The 14,010-nt window shown below is 30.1% G+C and overlaps 1 protein-coding gene across 1 annotated transcript; it reads left to right on the plus strand.

Annotated features, from left to right (window-relative positions):
- Positions 1 to 249: 249 nt before the first annotated feature.
- LOC127286511 (antichymotrypsin-2-like) lies at positions 250 to 4,530 on the plus strand. Its single transcript, XM_051312956.1, has 8 exons — positions 250 to 407; positions 1,455 to 1,597; positions 2,259 to 2,447; positions 2,557 to 2,767; positions 2,901 to 3,112; positions 3,430 to 3,615; positions 3,924 to 4,059; positions 4,160 to 4,530. Exons 1-8 carry the CDS (start codon positions 395 to 397, stop codon positions 4,303 to 4,305), a joined length of 1,236 nt encoding a protein of 411 aa, XP_051168913.1. The 5' UTR covers positions 250 to 394; the 3' UTR covers positions 4,306 to 4,530.
- Positions 4,531 to 14,010: the final 9,480 nt, after the last annotated feature.

Raw genomic sequence — 14,010 nt, forward strand, 5'->3', positions numbered from 1 at the left:
AAATTTCGAAAAAAATTTTGATATATAAATTACACGTGTAAGTAATTTCTATTGTGACATTGGTTTTAAGATTAGTTATGTATATAATTACTTTACCGCTATCATTATTAATAAAAAATTTGTTAATGTTACTGAAAACTCTTCCGGATCTTTTGTATACTATCTGTACATTAGATTACAGTTTATTATTTACATATTAAAGAAATAATTTTTCCTTTATTTGAACTGCGTAGTTTTATAAGTTAATTTTATTTACATACAATAAATATTTCACAATATTTTACTGTACCTAGGTGTATATATATCCAACTAACAACTAGCAAATTATATCAGTCTCAAACTGTTAAATAAATTGAAGTCTTCAATATAGTAGTATCTATATTGCTGCATCAAAATGATGTTCACACGTAAGTTTTTTCTTTATGTTTTTAATATTTTATTTAAAATTAATTTTATTTTTCAAATTTATTAAAAATATAATTTTTTATAACAATTTTCTAACGGTATAATAAAGGAGAATTGTTCACTTTGTTTTTTTATATGTTTAAAATACTTAATATCTATATATTTAAGGCTTCACGATGAAAAAGAGGAACTTAAAGGCAAAAAAGTTTAGGTTATGTTTAGTGATAGTTTTAGCATTAATTAAATATGATTTTTTTTTAATTATATAAAATTAAAATCAGTTTTTATTTAATATTTTTGATTTAATAAAGTCTTATATATTATGAAGTATTATCCCTCATAACAAAAGGATATCCATATCAATGGTCGATATCCTAGAATGGTCCGCATCCTGAGAATATCTTCTTGACATCCAAAAGATATACTGAAAATATCCTGAAAATATCTGTAGGACATCCTAACGATATCTATGAGATATCCTGATGATATCTGTGGGATATCCTGGCGATATCTATGGGATATCTGGAGGACATTTATGAATGTCTATAGAGATATCCAGAAGATATTCAAACCGCCGATTTTTTGGATATCCTTAAGAGATCCTTTTGATATCCATAGGACATCCCTAGGATATCTGCGGGATATTATCAATATATCCCAAGATATCTTGTGTTATTAGGGATATATTACAATTATTCTTGGAAAGTATTTTCAATTTAAAAACTACAAACATAACCCAGTGGGCAAAAAACCATGCTCGTTCTAAAAACGTTTTAAGGATGTTTTTAGAACGTTTCATGTTCGCTAAATAATGTTCTGGAACATTATTTGAACACCCATGTTCTTAAAATGTTCCAGAACATTATTTAGCGGACATGAAGCGTTCTAAAAACGTTCTTAAAACGTTTTTAGAAAGAAAGTGGTTTTTTGCCCACTGGGAACTTAAAATTTGTTTGCCTCTAACTTATCTTTTCTTGTGGCATGTTACATATTTTCATTTTGTCGCCCAAGATTCTCATTCTAAATTTGATTTGTGTCTTTTTTTGCAGATTTACTGTCGTTTTATCTAATAGGTACTTGTAGTATTTATGCAGTAATGGCTTATGGTAACGTAAATTACTTTAGTGAAGAATTGGTACAACGACTCGACTTTTATCAAGCCTTGGAAAAATTCAATAACGACTTATACAAGGTATATATATATCTACCTATATTACAAAAAGATATCGCCGCCAACGCCGCTGCTGCTGTTTCAAGACTCTGAATACAGCCGCAAGTCCCCCCCCCCTTCATCCCCCCTCGCCAAAAATGACCTAAGTTTTGAGGTTATGTTCGTTTCAAGACTCTGAATAAAGCCGCATGTCGTCCCCCTCTCTTACGTTGAAGGGGTTGTGGATTTTCCACCAAAATTGACATACATTTTGAGGTTATGTTATTTTGTCGGGAAACGACCAAGAAACAAACATAACCTTAAAATTTAGGTCAAACTTTAAAGGAAAATGACCAAAAAACGAACATAACTTTATATGTAGGTCAAATTATGGCAGGAAATTTAAAAAAATTAAATAAATTTTGGTTTAAAAAATTAAAAATAATAAAAATTATTATTAATAAAAATCATAAATAAGATTTAAAAAAAATAAATAATAAAATATTTATAATGGTTTTAAATTCCAGAAATTGGCCAAAAATAAATTCAAAATAGGTCATATGTCCATCAACAAAAACAATAAAAAATGGGGGGTTGGCGCGCGAAGCGCGCAGGGTGGCTGGTGTATCTATATAAGATCTAAACAATAAATTTTTAATAAATATTGTATAGATGTTTCATATATTTTTATTCTGATGTCTAGAATGCACCGTCAAAAGGATCCATACAAAATGTTTTATTATCTCCTTTGAGTATAAATATACTCCTAGCTATACTTGCCGTTGGAGCTGGAGGAAGAACTAGATCTCAAATAATCACAGCTCTCAATCAGCCAGTCCAGTCGGGCGCACAAATTTTAAATAATTATAAGTTGATTATGGAAAATTGGATGGTAAGAACATAAGTAAATGCGCGGTGAAATTAGTTCCAACATTTGGATTACTTTGTCCGAAACTTTAATCCGGCATACTATCCTTATAAGTTATATTGCATTTTTTTAGAATGTCACAGGTGCAGAATTAGAAATTTCTAACGCAGTATTCTTCAGTGATTGTCTAAAACTTAAGAGAGAATTTTATCACGAATTATTATTTTACTTTAAAGCACATGCATTTTTAGCGAATTTTGGAACCCCAACAGCAACAGCAAATAAGATTAATAACTGGATTTCGACACAAACAAATAACAAAATCAATAATGTATTATCACCAAGTACGTATATAATTTGGAAAAATTTTTTGATAAGAAAAATAAGTGTAAAGTTTGTTTTAACTCTAAAGCTATGAAGTGGTGAACATTTATAAATAAAAATTTTTGATTTTAATCTACATTCACTTTTTTTCAGATGATATAGATGTAACATTTACTAAAATGGTCCTCACTAATGTCATTCACTTTAAAGGTGAATGGAAGTATAAGTTCTCCGATGTTACTAATTTGTTCTTTTATGACTATCATGGTCAAACTAAAATCGTACCTACTATGACTCAAACAGCTCAATATAGAGTGGCACATGTTCCTGCAATAAAAGCTAATATCATAGAATTGCCATATAAGGTGAGATTCTCTATATTCTTTCTATCACTATACAAGATGAACCACATTATTTTGCAATTATATCTTTGATTAATTTTATAAAATATTATGATTCTTTTAGTACTAATTAAAATTAGCTTTCAAAATATTTTTGATAATTTTTTTTAGCAAACCGTTTACAAGATATAATTTTTTTTTTGAAAAATTTTCAAAAATTTTAATTAACAATCTGCATGTGGTATCATGACGCAACAATGATGATTTTGTACATAAAAAGTCTGGAATCATTTCGAATTAGAATGTTGAATGATATTAAGATTGACTTTTTTCTTTTACAGGGTGATGAACTTAGTATGCTTATCGTACTTCCTGATGAAATGTATGGTCTGGACGATGTTGAAAGTAGTTTAGAGAGAGTAAACCTTAGAAACCTCAGAAATTCTCTATCGCTTATTACAGTTAAATTGAATTTACCTAAATTTCGGGTTGAAGCTACCACTAACTTGAATGATGCTTTATATAAGGTTGGTTACATTTTAAGTTTACTCTAATTTGAAACACATTTTGTATTGGACAGAAATTAACGTGAAAAATGGATTAATTCATTTGCTGTTTTTTATTATTGGAAGATAAAAGTGGTGCACATGTTTTTGAATGAATTAATAAATTTTTCACGTCAAAATCTGTTGGTTACAAAATTTGCTGCAAATTATTATAAATTTAAAATAATTGTCAATTTTTTTTATATCCAACGTTATTAACATCAATTACTTTTACCTGATTTTCGTTTTTTTAAATACTAAACTAAAACATTTACTTCCACACATAATAGATGGGTATAAATGATTTGTTTACGGATTTCGCAAACTTCACTCGCATTACAGATGACATAATTGGTGGGTGTAAAATTATCCATAAAACTTTTATTGAAGTCAACGAGAATGGTGCTGAAGCTGCTGCAGCTTCAGGTAAGTCTTTTTTTAAATTTCTATTATATAATATTTTTAATTTTTCTTAATTACATTTAAAGTAAAAAAAACTTATTTTTTGTGTGGTATTTTTTTTCAGCTGCACGTGTCGCCTTTAGATCAATGAATCCCCCTGGTCCTCCAGAATTTAATGCTAATCATCCGTTTCATTATAAAATTATTAAATCAGTTGATGAAAATAATGATGTTGTATTGTTTGCTGGTAACGTCAAACGTATAGTGTAATTTATAACATACAAATTAAGAGGTTACATGAGTTTGCAAGGCCATAATACACACATTAGAAAAAAATTCTAAATTTAAGAATATCTTGTAAGCGCCTATTTAAAAATATTATTTTCATGCATTTAATTTTTAAAGTAAGAAAAAAATACATATTGTTTAATAATTATCTGGAAATTTTTATAATGTAACCAGTTATAAAAGAAAATAAATTAAAATTTAAATGTACTTGAATTAATTAATTAATTAATCCTACGCTTCTATATATATATATATATTAAAGAGTAGTAAATCCAACTACTATTCACCAGTTATATGAAATGTAGTAAAAGGAATTATTTTCTTTATTTTGACTAGTCAAATTTTTATTAATTTCTATGATTCAATAAAATTATTGTTGTAGAATTAACAAGTCGTCTGTAATTAAAAGTACTACTATAAGTAGTAGATTTTTACTATTTTAATTAATTCGATAAACTTAATGAAATTTTTTGATGTAGAATTTAGAAATCGTTTCCAGTTAAAACTACAACTTTAAGCAGTAGATTTTACTACTCAAAGTGGTACAATAGGCTTTAAGAACATTTTTGTTGTAGAATTAACAAATCCTTTGTGATTAAAACTACTACTTTAAGTAGTAACTTTTTACTATTTTAATTAATTCAATAAGCTTGAAAAACGTTTTTGATGTAAAATTTACAAATCGTTTCCAATTAAAACTACTACTTTCAGTAGTAGCTTTTACTTCTTAAAGTGGTTCAATATAGGCTTTAAGAACATTTATGTCGTAGAATGAAAAAATCCTATGCAATTAAAACTATCACTTTAAGTAGTAGATTTTACTGCACTATGCAATTAAACAACTTATAATATAATTAAAAGATAAAAAATTTACAAGTCAAAAATTAAAAAGGATAGTTATAGCAACTAATAAAAGTAGTTAAAATGACTACTTTAAATAGTTAAATTACCAATTGAACAAGCCGAAAGTAGTCTTCGAGTAGTTTGCAGAGTGTCATAGCGAGCGTGCGTGGTTAGTCTGTTAAGGTATCGGATAGCGAGCGTTAGGGTCGAGGGTTCAATTCCCGTCGGTTAGAAATTTTCTCTGTTAGGTACATAATCGTTAGGGCATTAAATAAGCCAGTATAAAAAATATAAAATAAGTCAGTATAGGAGGGAGGATGAAAAAGTCAATTCTACTGATAATAAACAATTATAAATAAAGAATAATTTTATTTTCCTACTTTAAGTAGGAAAATCTACTACTTAAAGTAGTAGTTTTAATTGCAAAAGGTTTATTAACTCTACAAAAAAATGTTCTGAAAGCTTATTGAACCACTTTCTGTAGTAAAATCTATTACTTACATCTTGAGTATAGGAAGTAAACAGTCTAGCACTTTGTTATTTACTAAATTTATACGACAAATCAGAAGCAACATTTTGTAATTTGCTAAAACTATACGCAAAAGTAGAAGTGGTGTTATAAAATAAAGCACGTTTCAATATTTGCTAAAACTATACGAAAAAGCAGGAGCCATGAATAAAGAAGGACGTCGGAACCACCAATGTCTTTTTTCTAAGATTTTCTTTCCTTTTCTATTCGAGGGTAGTGGGAGTCTTTCTTAGTACACACACATAACTGGTACGCTTTGATTGGCTTAAAATTATTCCTAACACATCCTAACTACAATACGCATACATAAACGCAGAATAACGCAACGCATATAGATACATAATCCACGCTGAAATGAGAAATTCTCAACTTCTTTATATACTAAATAGACAGATTTTTCTGCACTTGTGAGAAACTTAATATTACATTGTTAAATATTTAAAAATAAAAATAAAAATAATTATTTATTACGAAATAATAAAATATTTTATTACCTTTCAAAGAACAATTTTTATCATAAAATCATTTAATTTAATTATAGAAGCAAACTTATAACAAATATTCTATAATTATATTTAGAAAAAGAAATATAGAATAATTTAAAACAATTATTTATCAAAACTTTTTCTAGTCTATATTGCAGAAATAAAAATTATATAAAAATTATGAGCAAACAAATGAAGTATTTTATTATTAAATATTAATTAAAATTATTTTTAATTCATATTTCAGTATTTAAAATTATTTTAAAATCAGGATGTCCAGCAAGGCTTAAAGAAAAAAATTCCCTGACTTTTCTCTGACATTTTTTTTTCGTGACTACTCGTTAGTGATAGGTTAAACTCGGTCGGACTCAATCGCTTAACTTCGTCAAACTTGGGTGATTTTTGATATTTTTCTATCATTTTTTGGAAGAAAAAGTTTCTATTAGTATTATATGTAAATGTAAGGATTTAACACCAATCCACTTTCTTATCGACTATATAAAAATGTAAAATGATTATAGAAGTTAACGGAATTCTAAATACAGAAAATGAAATATTTTATTCTAATAGTTGTTACAGGGCGTATTAGAATTTAACATTTGGAGTTTTCATAATACAATTATGAATTTCGCAAAAACTATTCTTATTTTTGTTTCTAAATATATTAAACTTTATTATTTTTATTTTAGGCATTATTAAAAAAAAGTAACGAAAGTTATTACCACCCCAAAATCTGCAAAATCTTCCGCAAATATGAGTTTATTAAATATGAGTGTCAAAATATTAAATATTCTAACAAGATTTCTGTCCGTGTAGTAAAACCTAATCACGATGTGCGAGGCCACGATACTTCCAAGTTAGATGACACTGGTCTCTTACTTTTATATCCCTATGCTTGATTTTATTTCTACAAATATGACATGTACTTGCATTTCTAAAATCAGCAAGTTGCTGAGGACTTAACACTTCCATTGGTACAGGATTTTTAAATGTCCTATCAAGATTGTCAGACAAATTTTTTAACTCAGTTGAAAACCATTTAGCTGGATCTTCTTCATCTTTTGGAGATGCTTTGTATATGGACAAGGAGTCATCAAAGGCACACTTTAAATAATATCCAATACAGAGCATTTTGTGGTTTTGAAAAACCTCAGTATTGCTGGCTTGTTGTGGTGCTTCGGCAGGAATCAAGAGACTTTCACAATCCGCATATATTATAAATGGTACACGCTCCTTGTTTTGGAAATTTTTAAATTCAACAAAATTTTTACCTGGATTCGGCAGCACAATACTCGTTTCATTGATCTTCTTACAATTTTCTTCATGTTCAAAAAGTTTATTTTCATCTCCAAAGTAATGCAGGCAACGATCGCAAATGTACTTTTTGTTTTTTTTCTTGGACAATTGACTGCTGACAAGCTTTGATAAATCTTTGATCCAAACATAATGGTAGTTAAAAGAGATGATGGTTACTTGATCGATCTCCTCATCCTCCTCCGTAAAATTTTTATCAATGTAGTGGTCCTCAATTCGAAGAAGATTTACATGAACAACCTTCTTTTGTGATGAAAGATGTAACGAAGCTACTGTAAACTTTTCTGCCTTTTTGACAAGTCCATATACATTAACTGAAATGTTGTTCTGAGCTTCAAATTTTAAAATATCTTTGAGTGAAACAGGGAACTCAATTCCACTGAAATTAAGTTCATTCTCATAAAGCCTATATTTTGAAACTCGATCTGCATGGTTTTCAACTTGGTGTAAAGCTGACAAAATTGACCATTTAAAACATTGATTGTCTGTATTTTGAACATTAATACAAACTTGTTTCCTTTTAATGAAAAGTGGCAAATCAATATAAGAACCAGCACGCATGAGATTATACTTGTTAATGTTAACCTCCAACCTTTGAATAGAATCAAGTCTCCAATTAGAATCTTTTTCTTGGAATTCTTCGATTCGTCTCAAAGTTGGTTGTTTAACATTCTGATTGTACCACTCATCTAACTGGGTTGTAACTAAAATCTCACATGTTTTCGCGATAAATGTCTTTATATCTGACATTTCTCCATTACCTACAATTAAATCTTTTTTAAATTTAGCACACAAAACTGTATAAACTTTTAGCGGACCAAATTTGTTTAAAGCTGTTTCAATATTACTTTTAAATAAAACATAAGCATCATCAAAGAACTCATTAATATCCTTCCCTATTGAAAATCCCCACATGGGAAACCACATGGGATCCTATGTCAAAAACCATGTAAAACCCCATTCCCCATATGGGAAACCACATGGGATCCCATATAAAAACTCATGGGAAATTGGGACAGGAATTGGCATAGGAAAATATCAAAACGAGGTTCCTCCATGTCATTTCCTATGTCAAATCCCATGTCAAATATCATGTTAAATACCATGTTAAATACTAATTGAGATCCTTTATCACTTTTTTGACAAATTTTCCCATGTCAAACCCCATGTCATTTCCCAAGTAAAAACCTTTATCATTTTTTTGAAAAATTTTCCAATGTCATTTCCCATGTGAAATCTTTTATCATTTTTTTGAAAAATTTTCCCATGTCAAATCCTCTTTCGCCTTATCGAAAATACCCACATAGGAAAGCATATGGGAATCCACATGGGAATCCATATGGGAAATGGAATACGATTTCATGTGCATTCTTCCAAATGATAAAACAAATAGATTTAAGCATAGGAAATCATATAAGATTTCATATAGATTCTGAAATTTCAACCTAAGATTTCACATGGATTTACATATAGGAAACGATATAGGATTTTATTCGGGAATTTTTTAGTTGGCTGCTTTATGCAGGCGGCAGATTACAAAAAAATTAATTATTTGATTAAATATCAAATAATAATACTTCAATTCATCTGAAAATAAAAAAAAGTTTACTTTACATCTGCCTTAGACTCTCAGCTTTTATAGTATTCCAGACTGATCTCAACTGTGAGAGAAAATATTTTCACCATCTGGTGGTGAAACAATGAAACTATAATGACGATCAACATCTATATTGAAATTTCCTATGTCATTTCCCATGTGAAATCCTCTTTCATTTATTCGAAAAATTTTCCCATGTCATATCCCATGTGAAATCTTATCATTTTTTCGAAAAATTTTCCCATGTCATTTCCCATGTGAAATCCTTCATCATTTTTTTGACAAATTTTCCAATGACAAATCCTCTTTCGCCCTATCGAAAATACCCACATGGGAAAGCATATGGGAATCCACAGAGGATATGGAATACGATAAAGGATTTCACATGGCAAATGACATGAGGTTTGACGTGGGAATTGATATGGGAAAATTTTTCCAAAAAATAATAAAAGATTTCACATGGGAAATGACATCGGAAATTTTTTTGAAAAAAAATGATAAAGGAATTCACATGGGAAATGACATGGGAAAATTTTTCGAATAAATGAAAGAGGATTTCACATGGGAAATGACATGGGAAATGACATAGGAAATTTCAATATAGATGTTGATCGTCATTATAGTTTCATTGTTTCACCACCAGATGGTGAAAATATTTTCTCTCACAGTTGAGATCAGTCTGAAATACTATAAAAGCTGAGAGTCTAAGGCAGAAGTAAAGTAAACTTTTTTTTATTTTCAGATGAGTTGAAGTATTATTATTTGATATTTAATCAAATAATTAATTTTTTTGTAATCTGCCGCCTGCATAAAGCAGCCAACTAAAAAATTCCCGAATAAAATCCTATATCGTTTCCTATATGTAAATCCATGTGAAATCTTAGGTTGAAATTTCAGAATCTATATGAAATCTTATATGATTTCCTATGCTTAAATCTATTTGTTTTATCATTTGGAAGAATGCACATGAAATCGTATTCCATTTCCCATATGGATTCCCATATGGTGTCCCATGTGGATTCCCATATGCTTTCCTATGTGGGTATTTTCGATAAGGCGAAAGAGGATTTGACATTGGAAAATTTTTCAAAAAAATGATAAAGGTTTTTACTTGGGAAATGACATGGGGTTTGACATGGGAAAATTTGTCAAAAAAGTGATAAAGGATCTCAATTAGTATTTAACATGGTATTTAACATGATATTTGACATGGGATTTGACATAGGAAATGACATGGAGGAACCTCGTTTTGATATTTTCCTATGCCAATTCCTGTCCCAATTTCCCATGAGTTTTTATATGGGATCCCATGTGGTTTCCCATATGGGGAATGGGGTTTTACATGGTTTTTGACATAGGATCCCATGTGGTTTCCCATGTGGGGATTTTCAATAGGGTTGTAATCAATATTAATAATAGCACTAGTTTGTAAACGATCATCAAATGGTTTATCAAAATCTACCCATTTCATTCTATCATTACTCACTTGCAAGCCCGCGCCACGTTTCATTAATGCATCGAAATGGCAACGCAAGTATTCAAGTTTCTGACTTAAATTTAAGCATCTTGATTTTTGATAAGATTCAAAATCAGATCTTCGCAAAAATTTTCTAAATATATTTTTGTAACGCTGACACTTGTTTTGCCATTCGAATGCGTTAACGAACTTTTCATCACCTGTCATTGACATTGTGGTGATGCGTTCACTTTCAGCGATTTTAATGAAGTTGTCAGACTTCTGACAGACTTCATTAAATTCATCATTCTCGAGCCGTTACCGAGATTTCTTCTGTGGCTTACACTTTGGCATCTTAAATACTAAACCTGAAAAAACCTAAAAACAATCTCTAAAAGAAAACACCTGAAAAAACCTGAAAATAAAATGAAAAAGAAAATAAAGTAAAAAACCTGAAAAGAAAATGAAAAAAAAACTTAAAACCTAAGAAAATTCTGTAATTGAAAGATACAGAAAATAAAAAACCACCACCTTAAATTATATACAAATGAAAAAGAACTAAAAATAAAAAAACCCTGAAATTAAACATCCACCACCATAAATCAAATACAAAAAATAATAGAACAAAAAGAAATAAAAACTAAAAAACCCTGAAAATAAATATCCACCACCTTAAATCAAATACAAAATAGTAAAACAAAAAGAAATAACTGAAATGGCGCGGTATCAGTTCTACCAAATTTAGTTCTATACGGGGCAACTCGATACGTTAAACTTAGCACATTTCAACTCTACACAGTGAGATTAAATTTTTTTAATGTTTATTTCGATACAGTTTAAATGGATATGGCTAAATTGTGCACCGTTCAACTCTACACAAGTGAATTTCAAAAATAATAAAACGTTCAACTCTATACAGTTTAATTGTACACAGATGCTTTTGATAGATAAAATTTTTTTATATTTGTTTAATTGAATACGGTTCAGTTCTGCGCAAACATTTTTTAAAATGATGAGTGTTTAGTTGTGCACAGTTTAATTAAATACTGCTAATTTGTGCACAGTTCAATTCTACACGAGTTAATTTTAAAAATATTAAAACGTTCAACTCTATACAGTTTAATTTTAAACAGATAATTTCGATACATAAACAATTTTTATATTTGTTCAATTGAATACAGTTCAGTTCTACACAAGCATTTTTTTAAATTATGAGTGTTTAGTTGTGCACAGTTTAATTAAATACTGCTAATTTGTGCACAGTTCAACTCTACATAAGTTAAATTTAAAAATAATAAAATATTCAACTCTATACAGTTTAATTTTACACAGATAAACAAATTTTTTATATTTGCTTAATTGAATACGGTTCAGTTCTACACAAGCAGTTTTTAAAATAATGAGTGTTCAGTTGTGCACAGTTTATTTAAATACGGTTAATTTTTGCACAGTTCAACTCTAGACAAGTTAATTTTAAAAATAATAATACGTTCAACTCTATACAGTTTAATTTTAAACAGATAATTTCGATACATAAACAATTTTTATATTTGTTCAATTGAATACGGTTCAGTTCTATACAAGCATTTAAAAAAAATAAAACGTATTTAAATAAACTGTGCACAACTGAACACTCATTATTTTAAAAAATGCTTGTGTAGAACTGAACCGTATTCAATTAAGCAAATATAAAAAATTTGTTTGTATCGAAATTATCTGTGTAAAATTAAACTGTATTGAGTTGAACATTTTATTATTTTTAAATTTAACTTATGTAGAGTTGAACTGTGCACAAATAAGCAGTATTTAATTAAACTGTGCACAACTAAACACTCATAATTTAAAAAAATGCTTGTGTAGAACTGAACCGTATTCAATTGAACAAATATAAAAAATTTTTATCTATCAAAAGCATCTGTGTACAATTAAACTGTATAGAGTTGAACGTTTTATTATTTTTGAAATTCACTTGTGTAGAGTTGAACGGTGCACAATTTAGCCATATCCATTTAAACTGTATCGAAATAAACATTAAAAAAATTTAATCTCACTGTGTAGAGTTGAAATGTGCTAAGTTTAACGTATCGAGTTGCCCCGTATAGAACTAAATTTGGTAGAACTGATACCGCGCTAACTGAAATAAGAAAAAACTCTGAAATTCTGAAAACTCTATAACTATTCTGCTGCACCTGAAAGAAAAGAATGATGCTGGTGGCCTGAGCGGCGTGCTTTATACACTACGCCCCACCATGGCGGTCCCCACTACGGCGCTCCCCACTATGACGCGCCCCACCACCTAGCTGGCGCGCGCAATAAGGCGGGCCCACCGCTGAGCGCTCCGCTGTAGGCATGGGAGAGAGTCCCCGGCTAAGTTCACATTGATGCGGGGAGAAATGAAACTCAGCATATGAACACGGAGCTGGCAGCGGCATAGACGCAACCAGCAATGGGGATCCCTCTCGATGTTTTTTTCCATACAGGTTTAGATACAATTATATACATTAAAATTTTAAACTTTAAATTAACTTTAAAATAGGTAAAATAAAATGGCGCCATCTTGCGGTGGCAGCTGGAACTAACTCGGTTGGTAATGCAGAACACCAAGCCACTTGAAAATAATATTTCAAAAATTTAAATTTACCGCCAAGGGGGTTTGAATTGGTCGGTAATCAAAAGTGGCGCCATCTAGCGGTGGCAGCCAAAAGTAACTCGGTCGGTAAAGTAGAACACCAATCTACTTTAAAAATTCAAATTTCCCGCCAAGGGGGTTTGACTTGGTCGGTAATCGAAAGTGGCGCCATCTAGCGGTGGCAGCCAAAAGTAACTCGGTCGGTAAAGTAGAATGCCAAGCCACTTTGAAAATTCAAATTTCCCACCAAGGGGGTTTGAATTGGCCGGTGGCGCCATCTAGCGGTGACAGCCGGAACTAACTCGGTCGGTAAAGTAGATTCCTACATTACCGACCTCGGTCGGTAAGTGGTCCCGCACCTGCCTTGCTTAACTACTTCCATTGGCTCCAATTACGGTGGGGAAAGTACATATTTTTAAAATACACTTAATTTTGGTCACCGAAACTGATACAAATGCGCTGTAATAGAAAATTACGTTATTAGTTTTCATTTCTCATATTTGTTTAAATAATCGATTTTTATAAAGTTTAACATTTTTTAAATATCAAAATAACATAACCTTTTAGTGTAATAAATCTTAAATTGACTTTATACAATACACTGAGAGACCTTTTGGACTGCAGTGGAATAAGGTAAGTGACAGCAGCGCCACTATGGTTTTAGTGTGTGGCGGTACAATTTTGGCCCTACTGAAAATCCCTGTACAAGATCTTGTACAATTTCCTGTACAGGATCAGCAACTGAACTGTTATTGGGCTGATCCAACAGAATCTATATTCTGATTGGGTAATTTTTACTGTCAGTAACTGTCAGTGACTCCCGCGAACACGCTC

This window comes from Leptopilina boulardi, unplaced genomic scaffold (genome assembly GCF_019393585.1).
Source record: "Leptopilina boulardi isolate dan_hultmark-lab unplaced genomic scaffold, ZJU_Lbou_2.1 LbouV2_362, whole genome shotgun sequence".
NCBI classification, from domain to species: Eukaryota; Metazoa; Arthropoda; class Insecta; order Hymenoptera; family Figitidae; genus Leptopilina; species Leptopilina boulardi.

Coding starts and splice junctions, on each gene's coding strand:
- LOC127286511 (XM_051312956.1), top strand. Junction 2,448..2,556: donor TGATTATGGAAAATTGGATG/GTAAGAACATAA, acceptor GCATTTTTTTAG/AATGTCACAGGTGCAGAATT. Junction 3,113..3,429: donor TCATAGAATTGCCATATAAG/GTGAGATTCTCT, acceptor TTTCTTTTACAG/GGTGATGAACTTAGTATGCT.